At 36.0% G+C, this 20,269-nt stretch overlaps 1 protein-coding gene across 1 annotated transcript in view; it reads left to right on the forward strand.

The window, feature by feature from the left end:
• Positions 1 to 20,269, forward strand: part of LOC140142249 (talin-1-like) — a 276,867-nt gene that overhangs the window by 164,125 nt on the left and 92,473 nt on the right. The window contains 2 exon segments of the mRNA XM_072164217.1: positions 7,352 to 7,465; positions 18,848 to 18,982. Coding sequence (XP_072020318.1) covers positions 7,352 to 7,465; positions 18,848 to 18,982 — 249 coding nt within the window.

Consider the following 20,269-nt stretch of genomic DNA (forward strand, 5'->3'; position numbering starts at 1 on the left):
CTCGTTTCTCTTTCACACTTTTGATTTTGTGCTTGGTTAAATAACATATTTTCACCTCTTTATTTCAATACCCTAAACTTGATCGATCTTGCTTAGTCATATTTATTGTAGACTTTGTAAACATTTTATCTGGCCGAAAAGAGTACATTATTATACATGTATGATACTGATATAAATATAATGTGCTTCAAGCTGACGCTGCAAGTTTGCAAGAAAATGTTGAACAAGTCACCATAACAGTAATATTATATAGCTCACCAAGCATATCATTAATTTATTAAAATTTATTTATAAACAAAATTTATTGCAACTGTCTGTCAATGATGCAAGTTTACTAGAATATATTTGGATATGCAATGTAAGCAAAGAATATATTTGACCCAATCTGATTCACTCAGGCCAAAGTCGGAAATTTTGAAAATTGAGTTTCTACCATTACTAATTTGCTCAGTATCTATAATTACTGATGTTGAATCCCCAGGTCTCTTGAATACTTGGTTGCAAAGTTATGAACCTTTAATATATCCATTTTCTTATGTTTTTTATTGTTTTTTCTCCTCACTTTATGCTTTTATCTCAGTTTCATTATTGCTGACTTAAGCCTGATTGGACTAGATCTGATCTCAAAATTGGGTTTTCAATTCCCTTTCTTGCATTATATCCAAATATTTCATGAAGTATAATAGTTAAAGTAGGTATTATGTCTCGAATGGTATGTGTAAAATATGAATAAACAAAGGAATAAGGAAATCGGGGATTAAAAAAAAAAGATTTTGAAGTTACCCTATGTGACCTGATAGGTCATGCTTACTTAGAAGTGTTGAGTAACACAGGTGATCGAGGAACCAGTCAAGCAATCAAGCAAGCAAGCAGGCATGGTTAAATTCTTTGCTCCAACAGAATAATCATGTTATAGATATAGATGTTGTTTCCCATTAGTCAGGAAAGCTGTGCATTTATAATTGAAACGGAGGCTGTCAATAAATGTATAATGCTGTATGCTCTAGCATGTTTGGATCTCAGGGTTGGGTGTGTGACCTTCTTAACTTTAACTCCAGTTGTTTGTAACAAAAATTGAAATTTTATAGGAAATGCATGAATTTGAAGCACTCAGTCATATCACATAATCCATGCTTGAAAAAAAATAAATGTATAATGCTGTATATTCAGTAGTACATTTAGGCTCTGGCATGTTTGGATCTCAGGGTAGGGTGTGTGGCCTGCTTAACCTTGACTCCAGTTGTTTGTAACAAAAATTGACATTTTATAGGAAATGCATGAATTTGAAGCACCCAGTCATATCACATATACACATGCTTGAAAAAAACACTTATAATGTGACATATGAAGGGCAATGAGTCGGATGTTGCTAAGATTGATTTTGAGATATTAGCAAAGAAAGTCTTAATTTTTTTATATTGTTTTCAGCAATTGATAAAGTGACGTAACTTTGCAAAGAAAAGTCATGTGGCTTATCAGTTTCTGAAAGCTCTAAATGTTCTGTTTTATATGTAAAATCAGGGCCACATGCGTCTCATTCCCCTTGATCATGTAATAGATAAATATTTGCACACATACACACCCCATACCCCCACACACATTTACATCTTTCAAATTAAATTGTGAACTTGGTCAGGTGTGCATTGGGCTACACCAGTTGAAATCCATAAACACATATGTGTACATCCATATCAAAACGATGCACTTGTCGGCTGCTACATGTGTCTTATTTCACATAATAGCTAGGAACAAATAACAGACTCATCTCTGAAGTGGAGGTCACATCAAATCACCCCAAGTCACATGGTTTAGGAATACAGAGAACATTCCTTATACAATTTGACTTGGGGATGATTTGAAGTGACCTACACTTGATATGAGCCTGTTATTTATTCTTAGCTATTATGTGAAATAAGACACATGTAGCAGCCGCCAAGTGCATCGTTTTGATATGGATGTACACATATAGAAGACATAAACTTAATATCCCACACAGGGAGTGTGAATTTCAAATGAAGCCACCTGTGACTCTATTTGAAATTTACACTCCCTGTGTGGGAGATTAAGGACATGTCTTCCATAGGGGTTGTGTGGATTTCAACTGGAATTGCCCATTGCTGGTTACTTGTATATTATGCTGTGATAACACTGACACAATAAACATCATGTAATATTTAGAGCTTGGTGTTGTAGACAAGCCTACAGGGCCTAGATTTCGACAAGAACCACATGATCGATTCTCGTAAGATTCGTTTGCGAGAATTAACTTCTCATTATATCATACAGTAAGTGCAGTGAATATGATGGATTTTGATTCTCGCAAACCAAGATGAAATCCAGGCCCTGAGCCTACATGCACACATTCTTGCAAGCAAATGAAAATACAGTGATTAATTGTAAGGTGGGTAAAACAAAAAAGTTACAAAGCAAATTTGAAACAATCTTTTATTCCACTAGTTCTTTCACCATTAGAAATTGCATGGTGCGCATGAACAGAGAGACAGGATTTCTTTGCTAATAACATAAACATAAAGAACATCAAATATATTTTCTACCTTGAGGCATTGTTTTGTTTTATTGAAGTGTTCTCAGGTTTTTGTCAGTCAGACTTCCTCCAGCAAGTGTAGAAAAAAATTATGGGAATCCCACAATGCATTGCCATATTCTATCCAAAATTTGATCATATAAGCAAGTTGAAGTGCAGGGGTTGTCAATTATGTTTGCTGTCGGGCCATGGAGGGCCAAACTCACTTCAAAGATCTGTGCTTGATGACCAATTACATCTTTATTTGCTATGATTACTGTACATTGCAGACCTGTTCAAGGGCCAGTCACAATATTTGGTTGACAGGATCTGGCCTGCAGGCTGCCTATTGAGAACCTCTGTTGTAGTGTACTATTTATAAGGGTAACTAGGATAAAAAGATAAAACCTACCTCTGGGAGGGAAGCTAGTATTTGGCTATTCCAGTTGAAATCCATACACCCACTATGGAAGACATGACCTTAATCTCTCACTCAGGGTGTGTAGATTTCAAATGGAGTCACCCATTCAAGTAACCCCATTTGAAATTCACACTCCCTGTGTGGGATATTAAGGTCATGTCTTCAATAGGGAGTGTATAGATTGTAACTGGATTAGCTCATTATATCTATGAGTCTTATTCTGCAGCCTGTGTATGTTATTCATCCATCTTATTTATTAGAAATACATATTAAAATAGACTCATTAAGCATAAAAAAGGCATTTTTTGCCATAACCACAGGGACCTTAAAATTTTGTGTATTTCATCAGAGCACACATTGTATCCCTAACTTTAATTTTGGGAACAAGACAGAAAAAAAAAAACACCAAAATATGACCCAGTTACCCTCCTATATTTTGTCTGCAAATTTATTTTGATGCTTTACGATATGGCATTCAATGCTGTTGGGAAGATGCTAGATGAGCTTCCAGAAGGGAGGAAACATGGAAAGCCAGTCTTGTCTCGAAGTCGCATTACCTGTCAGCTGACATAAATCTACATGCTTGATTTCCTGGGCCCTTCCCAATCGATTTGTTTATTTAGATATAAATAGGTGTTAAAAATTTGACTATTTCAAGTATCTTTCAATATGTGGTTGGATTACGAGCAATGAACTTTATATTAGGGAAGAATTAAGAATTGCATAAGTTGGCATCATGCGTAGGGGAAACTACAGAGATCTTTGATTTAAAGTCTTCCATGTACAGGATAATTTAAATGGAAATAAGTGTCCAGGTGGTACTACACCCCCTGATAAATTTCAGTGATTCAAGAAAAGTGGTTCATTATATGTTAAGGGGGTACTACATCCCTGGCCAATTTTGTGCCAATTTTTGCATTTTTCTCAAAAATTATAGCACATTGGTGACAAGTAAGACATGTATATTATAGGGGCAAGGACTACAACTACTGTGCTGATAATTCAGTAACTCAAAGCAAGTAGTTATTGATTTATTGATCAAATATTGGTTTTCCCTCATTTTTGACTGTAACCCCACAACTGTTGTCTGTGCTGAAATAAAATTTCTAGTGCAGTAGTTGTAGTCCTTGCCCCTATAATATACATATCTTACTTGTCCCCAATGCGCTATAATTTTTGAGAAAAATGCAAAAATAGGCACAAAATTGGGCAGGGTGTAGTACCCCTTAAGAAATGAGATACATTCTAGCGGTACCTCTTTTTTTTATTTTTGAGAAAAATGCAAAAATAGTCACAAATTTATGAAGAGGTGTACCACCTTTAAATTGTTTTTTCCTTGACAAACTAATTTTGTCTATTACACAGTGGTAAGATGATACAATAATAAAAAGAGCAGTGGTTATAATTTTACTGTAATAGACTTCACATTTGATTTTCTGGTGCTCGTTATGTACTTTACATACAAAAAGAAATACACATACACAAGTTTTTATCCATTGGTGAATAGTACAAATGCATTTTTGCAAGAGATTGATCGAACCTGTGGTAGACCGGAAACAGACATGTCTGGAATTGACTTGAATTAGAGTATTAGACAAACTTCTGGGACCCTTTGCTCTAGCCTCTTTGTACATAGAAATAAAAACTGAAATGTTCATTTGGAAGTAGTTGGACAGTGCATTGTGGGGAGACTGTTAAATGAGCCTCTTGGGAGGGAGGAAACAGTTATGTCTCAGAGTCACATTAGCTGTCAGCGAGTATTGGGACAAACTGCACACTTGATTTCCTCATGTCGATAGAGTTAATCAGTATAATGCGACTATATGTTGAGCGTTGGCTGGACGGTAATAGAAACGTGCAAAGTAGGGCGCATAAAAAGTGTGCATTTTGAAAGAATGTGGTGATTTACAAAAACTTTACAATATGTGTAATGCATAGTGTTTAAACAAAATAAGATGACAACATATTAAATTGAGACTTGAAACACTGTCAGACGTAAAACAGTTCTTGGAATTGTGTTGATGATTTACAGGCTTGCACGCAAGGATGACGGATAATGTGGTGCAAATGAAATTATTAGATTTACACCTACACTGTACAAAAAATGCATGCATTCACTTTCAAACACGCCTAAACGCACCCTCACTCACCCTCATGCACACCCACCCCTACATGTACATGAAACCACCCCAAACGGTGGAAATTACACAAATTATACACAATTTGTATGACATTTAACCTATCCATAGGTGAAGCATTTTTTTATCACTGATAGGGAAGGCACTTCCAAATTTGTTTATGCGTTATTTATTTTTATACAACAGGGATGGTTCCCAAGTTCCATGTTTGGAATGTAGGGTATCACACTTATGACCCTGTATGGTGGGGTTTACAAATGCACCCCCACATTCACACCCACCCCTACACCCCACACATTATCCCAAACTTTTCACTGTATCAATAGGATAGCAGTTGTATTAATTGAAGGCTTTTTGCTTGATAGATTTGAATGAAAATAAATTTTTATTATAGTTGCACGAATCATACATACACATAGCCATATGTGATCAGCTCCCATAAAATGAGCGTTAAGTCGCAAATTGGTAGTTTTGTGACCTCCTAGCTACTAAGTTGATGTTCTTTGTTGGATGCCCACATGTACAAGCCAGTAGTATGTCCATTGTGAATGCCCTATGTGCATTTTGTGCCCCATTCACAAAGGACATACTACTGGCAAACAGAATGCCTCATTCACAAAGATATACATCTGGTATGTACAGGTGCTTGTCAAACAAAGAACATCAATTCAGCAAGCAGGGCTCTCAAAACTACCAACTTGTAACTTCACGGTCATTTTGTGGGAGAGGCCAAATATCATGAACATTTTCTTGCTTTGGACATTTCAGTTCTACAAGACTTTAAAATACCTTCGCCGGCACAATTTTCTGAGAATGATAAAATTCTATTTAACAGTCAGTGAAAATAAATTCGCTAAAATAAGTAGCCAAGTCCAACAAGCATGCCAATATTGAAGCTTAAGGGATTTCCCCTTATGACCTGGCACTTCTGGTTAGACTGTTCCCCTGTTCCAGTAGTAGACCTGCCATTTTTTTATTGAGCCGCTTGGTCTTGTACTTTACAAAAACTGTCAAAATGTTTCTTATGTACCTGTTACAAACTTGGACGAATGAGCCAGATATTTTGAGAAAAGCCAGGAGAAAAGTCTTTTTTTTTTTAAATCTCTTATATAAATTAAAAAAATTTTGGCTTGGGCATGGGTTTATGCAAGTCGCCTTACAGCTTTAATATATGATTTTTGTTATATTTCAATTTGGTTAGTCTTTGCCAAATATTATAAAATATTATTAGTAGCTGTAAAATGAAAGAAAACTCACTATTTTAGCTACTTATGATGTTCTATGGGGGATTTGAAGTCGTAATTATGACTTTTATTCAAACTTGCCCTGTTGTCCTAAAAACACAATGAATTTGGCCGAATCTAATTAGGTGTAATTTGGGACATGTGTAAACATTACAAATATGCCAACAAATCGGGTTTGAAAAAAATTACCAAACTCATTCATTTGAAAAAATCATACATTATGGCTTTAAGTAAATTGTACTTATACAATGGCTTTTGTACCAGACCTGTATAATAGTACTCATTCATTATTTCCAGTATCATGATAGTGTATTTTATTAGAGAGTTTTGAAATTAAATCTAATACTGGAACTTACTTTTTACTAAGTTCAAGCGTTTTTCCTTCATTTGCTGGAAACACTTGAACTTAGTGTAGAAAGGGGGACTCTGCTATGCATGACCGGGCCATCAAGACGATACCTGGCCATCTATCACGTGACCAGTCCAGCGGGTCAGTTGCCTGATGAAGTCTGGTAGTTCCAGATGCAACGTTGCAAAAACAAAAAATAATTTGATTTAATTCTAAAACTCTCTTGAAAACTACTGGATGACTAAGAACATTCACTCAATAGTTTTATTTTATACTTCCAAGTGTTATTCCCAACATGTACGTTATCTTACTGTTACAATAATTATTGTAAAAAGAATATTCTGACAACACTCTTTTTTCCCACTATAAGTAGCATGTGGTAGAAATTGTACGTAATATAAGTTTAAAAAGGGAAATAAGTTTCTAGAAACACAGTACTTAAAGATTTCATTGCTGAGTATTCTGTCTTCCTGAATTTCGTCTCCCTTGCCCTACTTCCCCATCATGCATGCAAAATTATTCACACATTGTTATCAATTCCCGTTTGATTGATTTGTAAAATTTTCTCATCATGCCAATTTATGTGTAGTATTTTATGACTTTGATACATTGTACAGGGTTGAACTTTTCGGGTGTATATTAACCGTTTTTATCGTTTAATTTTTATTTTCACAGTGTGTAGCGGAGCATATTCCCAAGTTGGTGCAAGGGGTGCGTGATTCCATGGCACAGCCGGATAACCCAGGTGCACAACTCAATCTGATCAACGTCAGCCAGAACTTTGTTCAGGTAATGATAACCCATCTATGTAGGAGTATGTCAGGCTCTCGTTCTGATCTGACGAGCTAGTTAGCCACAAGGGGGGACCCTATATGCATCTGTTTAGACCTAGTGATGTATAAACACAGCTGGATCTGTTCTGTAGCTCACTGGATGGTTAGCGATAGCTAGTCACAAGCGGACTGCTTAAGACTTGTGATTAGACTTTACCTAAGGTGAACTTTTTTGTGGTTTGGCGTTGAGGATAAACCAGTTGCCGATATCATGCTCTGTAGAGGATGTATGATTAGACTTGAAATGCATGCAGTGCTGGATATATGGTGTGAATTACTGTTCAGGACTTTGTATTAGACTTGTGTATGAGTTCTTGTAAGGTGGACTTTCTGTGGTTTGGCGTTGTGGATAAACCACTTGCTTGTATCATGCTCTTACAAGGATGTATAGTTTGACTTTCAAGTGTGTGCTGAGTTTGAATGTACTGAGGGAATTACTGTTGAGGATTTCTTAAGACTTGTATGTGGGTTCTTGCAAAGGTGGAATATACTGTTGGAATTACCATTGTGGATTATTGTATGGGATTTCTTGCAAAGGTGGATTATGTTGTGTAGTAGTGGACATAATGAATCGCCGGATGAAATGCAAATGGATAAATGATGATTATGTATTACTCTCTTATGGATGGATGTATGTGAAAGTAATGAAGGTAAAAAAGACTTGCTGTTATATTGTTTTGAGCGAATAAATTGTTTTTTACTTTTTTTATTTAAATTTAAATTTTTGAATTGTTTGGATTTATTTTAAATTTTAACATTTGTTTATATTGTTTTAATCAAATTAATTATTGTTCTTTGTTTTAAATTATATTTTTTATTCGATATCCTTTAAATAGTTTTATTATTTTTTAAATTTCTGTAAATTTAAATTACAGTAATCAATCAATTGATATTTTTTATTTCGTTTTTTATTTAATTTATTTGTTTGCTTGTTTGTTTACTTTAAATACAAAAATATACATTATTTGTTGATTGTTTTAAAATCGCATTTGAAATTTCAAACATCTTTTTTTCATTGAAATCTTTGTGATAAGTAAATTTAGTAGGTTACTGGTCACCCCCTTCCTACAACCAAGGTTAGCCATTCCCAGAACCGAATCATTCGTAAAACTCTTAAAGAGCTTTCTTTTTATATGATTTTGTACCCAATCCTTACATAAAATTCATATTCTTGACCACAGTTGGAAATAACTTCAATCTTAGATGTTGTTATTTTCAAATTTTTAGCTTGACATAAATGTAGACTTCCGTTGCTGAACTCTGCACCTGTACGATATGGGTACCTGGATTCCAACCTGAAAATTCAATCGGGCACCCAGGTACATAATTACCCATTAGGCAAGAGCCTTAGTTGTGCATCAGTGTTCCATCAGCAGTCAAATTAGCTTTTCATAAGATTGTGGGTCCTTAAGGCATTAAGTCTAGTAAAGCAGGTTGAAATCCTAGAGATATCCTAGGTGTTTAAAGGGGGATTTTGTGATCCATAGCCTCATCCCCCACTTTTTCAGAAAAAAGTTGAGATTTTTACACCACTGAAAATCTCTCCCTGGCTACATAATGTTTGTGTGCAAAAAATATCTTGCAGATTCATTGGCTTAGCAAAAATAATGTCCATTCTGTATTTATGTTTTGTTTAAAACAGAATGAAATGAAAGCATAGTGGCCTTTTGGAGCAATGTAATATACACAATCATGCATAACTCACAAATGGAATCAAACTGAAATTTTTGGGAATACATTTTTGCGTGGATATCTAGTCAAACATTCTATAAAAAGAGGATGCAAGAATCACAAAATAATCCTTTAAATGTCTTTGGTTTAATCAGTTTAGCCACTTTCATATCATACCTACCACAGATTTCTTCTTCTTCAAAAAATAATCTCCAGTTATTAAGTTTCTTTTTCATACATGCATGTTTCAACAGTAAATCAGTGGAACATTACCAGATGCGAATTTTATGGTTGATAATATAGCATTCCTTCAGTTCATGCCCAATTGGTCCTGGTTACCCTATGGCAAATGCTGGTGTTGATTGTGGCTGATAAGGGTATGTAACTAATGAGCAGCATCCCTTGATGATGATAAATGGTTTAAGGGATGAGTACGACACCATGATCAGCAAAATTTCAATAAAGTGCAATGATCTTCAAGTTTAGAAATCCGCATCCATGCATTTCTGACCTGCGATATAATGTTAGCATCTTATCTGTGACCCTTAATTAATGATGATAAGTGATTTGTGCGGATGAGACAGAATACCATGATCAGCAAAATTTCAATAAAGTGCAGTGATCTATAAGTTTTGAAATAATACAAATCCATGCATTTCTGACGCGAGATATAATGTTAGCATCTTATCTTTGACCCTTAATGATGAGAACTGATTTATGGGATGAGACACACGATATCATGATCAGCAAACTTTCAATCAAATAAATGCAAATCCATGCATTTTTACTGAGATAAAATAAGTGTGTGACATCTCTGGTAGGAAAATGTTCTTGGCTTCTATAAATTATAATTATCTTATTTACGAAGCAAGACAATCTATGGATTTTTTGCTTCACCCAGTATTTGTACTCCCTGTTCACACTCCCCGTGTGGAAGATTAAGGTCATGTCTTCCATAAGGGGTGTATGGATTTCAACTGGAATAGCCCAACGTTTTGAATACCTCAATAAGAACAAATCAATTGTGACATTGCTTTGGTAAATGCAAGTGCAAGAAACTAAAATATAGATACATGTAGTAGAGAAAAGTTTCTGTCAGACAGGTGGCTCCTATTTTTTTTTTTTTTGTTGAAATACAATGTATATCAAGAGAGAAGGAATACTGATTTTTTTTGGTCAGGAAATTGTATGACATGGTTAGAAGAGTCTTGAAAGGTTATGTCACAACAAATTTGGAAGTTAGTTATAACCAGTCATTTAACTAAAAGTTGTGGTCAGTAAAGCATTACTCTGTAGTTAGTAAGCACTATGAACATGATGGCAGTTAACTTTACTTTCATTATAATCAAATTTATCAAAACTTTCATATATGTATTATATCATTTGAATACTTTTTATAAGCATTTTTTTCTGTTTGGGTGGAGCTGATGTAGAAATGTCAGTACATCTTTTCTTGGCAATGTAGAGTCAGCTGTGGCTTGGCTGTAATTCAAGGTTAGACAAGATGTAACAGCGCGGCTTATGTGTTCGCTGTACTTTTCTCCATGTGGGACTCGCTGTGTCTGTGCTGTTGATGATGATAGAGGTTTTGTCAGTTTTTAGAAGTTTCAATGTATTATGCAATAAGTCATAGTCAAGGAAAAGCTGTTAGGTCTGAAGTTTATTATGGGAGAAGGGAGTAAGTTTTTATATTATTAAAAACTTATTTTTTACATTGCAATGTATAGACTGATGATATTCGACTTGTGTCATTTTTGACAGTTGCCTTTTGCATAGTGTTGGTTTAGCAACAATGTAGCTTGCCACACCATTACAGGCTTGCCACACCATTACAGCATCTTCATTCAGCATAGTGTTTATTACATGTTCTTGGATATCAAATTAAAGTGAATACATAGTCCTTGGAATATACCATAATATTGTAGTGTAGTTTTGGAGGGTTTTACATGTACTCCTCACAAGGAAGTCTTGAAATTCTTGATTTTGTGTATCCAAACAATCCAAATCCAAATAACATCACATTGTTGGGTTCGGTTCAATGCCATCCATTCAAGTCATAGCTTCAGAGCTTGCAGCTTTTTTTTTTGTTGTGCACAGGAAACACTGTAACTTGGCTTTTGCTTGATGATATCACACATCAACTTTAGACATGAAGTGGTTTATTGAATCCTGAATTTTTTTATTATTTCCTTGCCATTGTTTCCTGTCAGGTGTATATAAAAATCACATGAAATTCCTTCAGACATCCTAGCTTGATTCCTGCCATCGATTCCACATATTTCTATCCTTTGTTTCTGTTGCTTTATGTTAAAATTGCGAGTCTTTTCACCAAACAAGCAAAATTAATTTACTTCAAATGATATTTGCATTAAGAACTGCACTCCAGGTTTGACTTGTGGCAATGTTTCACTCTGCTCTTTTAGTTTCTCTGTTTCTCCTCATAAAAATCACCAGATTTAATGGATAGTTATATTTTGATACAGCACACACTTTGCGGGTAGAACCTTATTTTGAGATAATGGTGCGATCAGCGAATAGAAGTATTAGGTTCCTTGTTGTAACAGGTCAAAAGAAGTGTGTACATGTATGATCTTTGTTATTATTGCATGCAAGCAGTCCCTCCCTGCACTAAAATGATCCCATTTCCAACAGTGTAATTACAACCCTAACACTGCTCATGGACGTTTCCTATTGGAAGGGACACAAGGAACAAAAAAAGGAGAGAAGATGAACAAAGAAATCACTTGGGCCCCCTCCTGGGATTTGAAACACAGACCTTTTTCGTGCCAAGCACAAGATCACTGCCTGGTAGCCACATGGTTTTTCGCTGGCCCGGCCAACAAATCTTTGCATATACATGACTTTGGGTGATTGCAACATTGCATCATGTGGGATGGATTCATGCATGTACAGTGATTAGGGTTATGCATTGGGGTCATTTGATGTGTGTACAAGGATATTGGGGTCAAAGAACTGTGCCTTGATAGATGAGAATGTCTGAGATCCTACACAAGTGACATGATACAGAAAAGGTTGGTTGGATCATCCTGCTTCTCATTCTCATATGATTAAGCTATTCCAGTTATAATCCATACACCACGTATGGAAGATGTGACCTTAATCTCCCACACAGGGGGTGAAAACTTCATATTGACTCACCCATTTAAGTAAATTTAGCCCATTTTGTCAACCTTGTCAAGGATCAGATCAAGGATTGTTTGTTTCTAGTAAACTATTTTAGAAAATATTTTCATGGACACGTATGTCCTCGCATTCTTCTTGTGATACACCTTGCCTATGTCAGAATGGTGTCCTCGAACTGTGATGGTCCTTCATTGCTTCCTGACTTGCATCATCTCTGTCGCAATATCAGGAGACTTACGACCTGTGTCTTGCCTTAGGATGTCGATATGTATGTTAGAGTAGACCTAGCTGCTAGGTTGTCTTTTTCCCTATTTGAAATCCATTGCAACAGTTTAAATACAGATAAATTGCCATGTCTGTCCATCCCCATCTGATTGACCGGTGCTCCCCAGTAAAAGTAGGAATACAATCATAATCAGTGATTATGGCCACCTTCCCAGAAAGTAAACATGAGCCAAACTCTATGTTATGCCGCTGTAAAATGACATGATTATATGTAAATTTGGTCGTTAAAAGTGGCCCTTTTCTTCTTCTTAAATCTGGCCTATCAAGCGAGATCTCCACTATAATGTGGATGAGTTGTGGATGGAATGGCAATTTTCAGACCATAATATGGAAGTAATTTTACACTTTATACAGCATTGACACTGTCACAGTCATGACAGTGGACACATTACGATCGCCAGCCTAGGCTAGTGAATTTCAACTTTTTTTGTCCAAGGTCATTCATACCCCTGTGCAATGTTTCAATTTTGATTTATCCATGCAGCAAAGTTGGCTTTTTTATGTGACTTATAGTTTAGATCAGTGCCCTTCTCTATTACAATACAAATAACAAACTTTTTGCTTGAGAAAATATGATTTGTGATATGTAGAAAAAGTGCAAATGTGGCATGACAAGAGCTACAATAATTCCATTACGACTATGAATCACCAATTAAATTGATTCTATTACATTTATATACAATATTTCCGCTTCACAAATAAGACTTGTTCATTTGGAAATTAGCTTATAGTTTTCATGGGTGTTATATAATTTGATGTTTTGTGTGGGGGTGTGTTTGCTATTGACTGTATCAAGCCTTGAAATAAGCAGGCGCTGGGAGCAAATTTGCCCTTGGAAAGCCACCAATTGCTCCTGGTCCTTGTAAAATTCACATGGACCAGGAGCAATTTTTCTAAAACAAATAATAATTGCTCTTGGTTCCAGTTTTGCACACAATGCAGTAGGCTACTGCTAGTACATGTATTCTGTATTGTATGCATAAAAGTGTTTACTATTTGAAAGTTTCTTCAGGTATTGCTCCTGGTTCTTGTAAAATCCCAGTGAACCAGGAGCAATGTTCAGTAACAAAGTGCTCCTGGTTCCAGTCCGCTTATTTCAAGGCCTGGACTGTATAATACTATAGGATCTATTACAGGGTATAAATGAATTGTGCATTCTACATTCTGATGAACTGTAGGATGTGGATGAAGAAGACTTTATGTAATACTATGTTAGCAAAACAATGTGTTCCAGAGAACAATAATATAGGCTACTTGATTCAAACAAGCAGGTGATTTAATCCTTACCACAAACACATAATATATAGGCACAACAAGGTTGGCTGGTCTAGCTACACATGCATGCTGTGCTATATTGGGTCCTTTGCTCAGTACCTAATGGATCTGTGGTTCAAGGCCAGAGAAAACAACTTTTCTCTTCAATCTTCTTTCTTCTTTCATTCCTTCTTTCCTTCCCCTCTACCTGAAAAGCAGAGAGTTACTGTCAATTCATGATAACTTTCCCTGAATTGAAGCCTTAATTAATTGTCATTCTGAAAAACTTAGCCTATACTTTTAAAATGGCTGCCCTTTTAGTTGTTAGGGCTACTACAACTCTGTTTTTTTTCCAAATGCATGCAAAACACCAAACTGTGTAATGGCCCTCAGTAGCATGGTCATTCTGCCATTTATATTCCAGTGTGATGTCTGTTTTACTTTAGAACAACACACAAGAAAAACATATGACTTGAATCAAAATAGGTCTGAAAAGTGGCACCATATTGGTTGGAATAGCCAATTAAAATATGAATCAGCAAATTGATATCATATTACAGTGATAGAATATGTCAATCAATGAAGTAGTCAACTTGGGTTTCTAGGTCCAATATTTGCCTGTTTCCTTGCCTATTTATTAATAAGACCTTAAATTGGGTCATTCCAGTTAAAATGTGTATATACACCCCCTATGGAAGACATGACCTTAATCTACACAGAAAGTGTGAATTTCAATTGGGGTTACTTGAATATGGGTGACTCTATTTGGAATCTACACACCTTGCGTGGGGGTATAGCCCATTAGACCTATTGGGTCACTTTAATAATGAAATGTAAAACATTACAGGGTGTCATGTGGTACAACTGAAGTATTATTAGTTACTGATTTGAAAGGTTATATCACAAATGCCAAGCTCTTCTCAAAAATGTTTCTGGTGCATTTTAATGTAAATTCAAATATTAGCACAAAACATGATTCCCACCCCCAATAACACATTTCTGGGCTTACTGTAAAGAGAGGGGTAGGACCTTAATTCAATGTAGCTAATCCGAAACAGACATACATGTATGACTAAAATAGGTGCCTATTTTTGTTATACTTTGTAAGGTGTTAATGATGTAGTTAGTCAGGCAGTATTTAAGTCAACTACAGGGTCACTGACATTGGTTTCACTGGAAACTCTGTTTGACTCTACATGGTCTACTTATTGAATTCAAAGGGACACTTAAAGCTGGTTGAGGAGATGAGATAGCTTTTTATTGCTGTTTATTCCTGGTTGACCTGTTCAATATGAGCATTGATGAGCTGCGCACAGACGATGACGTAGTCTCAGTTTTTTATTTACAAAAGAGAATAAAGCAATGTCTAACCACAGCCATCCCAGCGACTCCCCACACCCTCTCTCATCTTGATATCAAAACCTGTTTAGACCTGACTCTTATCCTTTAATTGATACTTATTCCAATCACAATTCTAATCCTGACCCTCATCCAGGGTCTTGGCTAGGCACTTGTCTGCCCGTCATTTTGGACAGGCAGTTTACTCCTGGGACAGGCAAAATTTATACCTTTGGCATATGTTAATTTCTAAAAAATAATGCTTGTTGTTCAAGTTCTGTGAACTCTAAACAAGACCAGACTAATAAATCAAGGCTATCCCAATAGCTGTTTGAACTGACTGAAACCCTAAAGGTGCAGAGATCTGGTTTATGTTTTCAGGGTCACATTTTGGACAGGCAGTTTTGGTGAAAATGACGGGCACTTGTAAAATCCTAGCTACGGCCCTGACCTCATCCTAATCATTTTGCAGTGCTTCCCCTGTTATGCTTTTACTGTCTTGCCATATTATTTTAAAACATTAGACTTTCATTCCATATACTGTTTACTTTTTCCAAGGAAAGGGAGTTAGTTTCACCCTAAATATATGATGTCAATTTTGTGAAGGAAAGAATGTCAAATGTATGCCTTTGTCAGGCCTACTTCTTCTTTCCTTGTCCCCGGATTGCTCACCGATGATTAAAACAAAATGGTACTTGTCAAATGTTATCCCCCCCTCTGGCTCTTGCTGTCCCAAGTGAAGGATAAAATGTTACGACTTAATTGACAAATGCTGTTTACTATTTATGGTTCAGTTTGAAATGGTGTTGAGTTTATTTTTTCGTGACGAGTTGCAGTCATCTTTTAACATGTGCTATGTGAGGGGGCAACTGGTAACAGGTTGTAGTCGGTGAAACTCTGATAAAAATAGCCCTATGATATTTTGTGATCAAGCGTCTTACAGGGGTAATCCCACTAACCCAGTTGTGATTCTTTTTGTACAAAATGCCTGGCTTATGTCATCCGATGATAGGCGTATCATATGCCATTAACAATCAAGTAAAGATCTAATGTGGTCATTATAGATGAACTTTAGCAGTCCATGTTGCTATCCTGGGGTTGATGTATAATGTAAGAGCTATATAAAAGAATAGTTTGTACAACATACTGATTGCCAAGAGCTGAACAGACTGACTTTACATTAAAGCTTACCAGCTACAATCAAGAATGCCACCAGCCTGGTTTTAAGTCATTGATCAAAACTCACTTATTTCCGTAATTTTTGCTGCCATTGCTTTTTGTATTTTTGAATTTTTTGTTTGTTTTTCTCTTGTGCCTTGAATCCCTTGGCAAAGGCGTATATATAAATACTTGTTGTTATGTTATGTTAAAGCTTTGGGCATTAACCCATGGACTAGTATGCACACTAGGTTAATGCACATAGTGGGGGCATTTTTTTGAGCTTAGATATTGTATACAATAACACCAAAGAACCATTCCATGTACTGGAATTTACATACACCTGTATTATTAGTGTGTAGATGCAAGGAAGTGTAATCTACTCATAGTGACATATTCAATGATTTGTTTACATGTATGTACATACACATTAGAAATAAACATCTCAAAAAAAGTAACTAACCCTCCTTAAATAATGGCTATTAGTCAAAAAGGGGCTATTGTATTACAAATCTATCAAATGCGTTGGAAGCAGAATGTATTTCTTCGCATTTTGACACCTCATTTGATACGATAGCCCAGAAAACAATAAAACACCGGCCAATTTAATATAGTGAGGTCCAGATTTGAAAGTTGCACTTACATACAAATTTTTACAATACAAAACCACTCCGATATCATTACACAGATTTCCTTCCATTACACTAAATGCAAAATCAACAGAATTTACTGCAACTTTCAAATCTTGGGCTACATTGATTTAAATGTACGCTGTGACGTCAATATTTAGTCAATTGCTACAAATGAGGTGTCAAAATGTGCAGAAATAAATTCTGCTTCCAACGCATTTTACAGATTTGTAATACAATTACCCGTTTTTGACTAGTGGTCATTATTTAAGGGGGGTTAGTTACTTTTTTGAGATGTTTACATTCCACATAGACTCCACAAATGCTAATATTTTCTTGCCTCCCCATGCAAAAAAATCCTTTGTTAAAAAAATCAGAAGAAGCTGAAAATGTTTTGGAAAACATTTTTCAAAACATTTCGGAACAAATTTCAATTATTTAGGAGAAAAAGAAGGACTACAAAATCTTTCACTAGTTGCCTGAACATGAAAAGCGGTGGCTATATAGTTGGCTGAATTCGGCACCAGCACAATCTTGGCGAAGTATTTTGAGGATAAGATTTATTTCAAGTCTGTGACATAGTTATCCTGTTATCTTTATAACCATGTATTGAGTTTAATCATCAATCTTTAAAATGATAAATGACATTAGTTTTGCCATGGCCTGGGGAAGGGATGCTCACTCACTCAACCTATATATGGCTAGGCAGGAAACGTAATAACTATTTCTACTTCTGAACATAACTAGATATTTTCTGTTTCTGATTATAGAAAGAAAATTTAGCTACTGTTCAAGCAAAAAAAATGTGCTCAATATAGGCACAGATTATATAAATTGTAATAAGGCACCCTGATTGGATGCATGGCGACAATCATGAATGTGCAGTTCTCAGTTCTACTGTTTAATTTTTTCACTTCGACGAAATATTAGACCTGCCTATCTCTATCACATGATAGAGGATAGTAAAAACTGAAATTCTTATTGTTTATTCTTATTCTTAATCAATTTGGCCTACATATTATTTTAATAACTAAATACATGTATCTAGCAAATATGAAGTTATCGCCATGAAAACTCCGTATTCTAGAATTAACAAAACTTGTTTTCAAGTTTATTTGAGTGTACTTTGATTGTGTTCTTGTAATATGCTCTGCAATATGCTACAAACACTCATCACTTTAACAAACGTGTTGCATGTCATAGACAACATCCAAAAACCAATGAAATTTAGCGCTTACAAGCTAAGCCACATCCATTGACTAAGAATAGTTTATGTATTACTACAGAAAACTATTATATTTTAAAATCATAACAACTGGTGTCCAACTGGTTTCCAACTGGTGTGAAGTTTAGTTTATAAATTGATCAAAATTGAATAGATGTTGATGTATGTGTGACTCAATAGAGTTACTATACTTGTTTCATTTACTGCCCATACTCCAATAAGCGCCCACCCAGCAACTTTGCTACACATGATCCTTTTTCATCATGTGCAGGATCCAACTACACAATGATCCTCTGTCATTATGTGTAGGATCCAACTACTTGTGTATCAAACACGGAACCATCTGCACATAAATCCATATTTTGGGCAATATTTTACTTATGTAAATAACCGCACATCCAAAATTACTTTGATATGCGTCCTGGGCGGTTAATGGAACAAATATGGTACTATATTCATAGGTCAGTAAATCCGGCTTAATATATTTATTTGTAACAGATGACATGCCTACACAAGTGGGAGTACAGATTTATTCCTCAAGGTCAATGCTACTTGCTATAACACTTGACACCCATACCGTCATTACGATTTCACTATTATTAACGGTCCAATGTCTTTATATTACTCTCCGCAGCCTGCGGCTAAGATGGTGGCAGCGGCTAAGTCTGCCATACCGACCATCAATGACCAGGCAACAGCTATGCAGCTAACCAACTGTACTAAGAACATGGTGTCAGCATTGGCTGATCTTAGGAGTGCAGCCCAGAAGGTAAGTGTCTGGATGTTTTTAGTTTATATTAGGCATAGAATGGGCTATATGCCAGTTGAAATCCATACACTCCCTATGGAAGTCATGTCCTAAAATCTCCCACAGAGGGGGTGTAGATTTCAAATGCTGTTACCTATTCAAATGGTGTTACCTATTCAGGTTACTCCATTTGAAATTCACACTCCTTGTGTGGGAGATTTAGGGCATGTCTTTAATAGGGAGTGTATGGATTTCAAATGGAATTGCCCAATAGAGCACAAGTTGGCAATTGGTTAGTGGGTTATGAACCCATTGGAGAGTTACAAGCTCAAAACATGGAGTTGCCAGACTGCCCAAGGGATAAGGTGGGATATGTGACAGCATGTTGACATGGGGTCATGAGTGATCCGCCTTTCAAGAAATGTACTCTTTCTGATAGAGTAATTTTCAAATAGGCGAGTCGGGTGTGAATTTAAACGGGCTATTCCAGTTGAAATCCATACACCCCTATGGAAAACGTGACCTTAATCTTCCACACCTGAATGAGTGGCTCCGTTTGAAATCTACACCCACATTGTGGAAGATTAAGGGCACGTCTTCCATAGAGGGGGCATGGATTTCAATTGGAATAGCACAATTGCAGCATTGTTTTGTCATGAAATGGGAACCTGAGAGAAGTTGTTCTAATCATAGGTTATATAATAACAGGCAAAGTCCAGCATCATCAGTTAATGAAGGCAGATAGTTCCAAGGAGTGCAAGAGACGAAAATGCTACACCCTACTCTGTGCTTGTTACAGCATATTTTTCTATGTGCTATCTTTCGCGTAAATGTTAAGGTGCGCTACCCTGTGTGTGATTTTCAGACACAGGTGAAAGAACAATTTGTGAGAATCCTCATTGTAATTCAAAGAACGCTGACTTTGCCTGTTGGCACAGCCATTCACGGCCTATGCGTAACAACCATTTTGATCTAGGGTGTCCTCATTTTAAGGCGTACTGATTTTACGTAAGCCGTATCTATCGATTTATCCCTGAGATTGATCAGAACTTTTTTTATGAATGAACTCATAGTGCCAAGAGTGCGTAGCACGTGTAAAATCTACAAATGTAGGTTTACATGTTGTTGTACGTAGATTGTAGATAGGTACAGCTTTAAGTCATATCAGTAAGCCTTAAATTGAGGGCAGCCTAGATAAAAGTAGTCATTAACAGCCATTGGGCTATTCCATTTAAAATCCCCCCCCCCCCCGTGGAAGATTTTGGCAGTATCTTTCACAGAGGGAGTATGAATTTCAAATGGAATGTA

The sequence above is a fragment of the Amphiura filiformis genome, chromosome 20, assembly GCF_039555335.1.
Source record: "Amphiura filiformis chromosome 20, Afil_fr2py, whole genome shotgun sequence".
NCBI classification, from domain to species: domain Eukaryota; kingdom Metazoa; phylum Echinodermata; class Ophiuroidea; order Amphilepidida; family Amphiuridae; genus Amphiura; species Amphiura filiformis.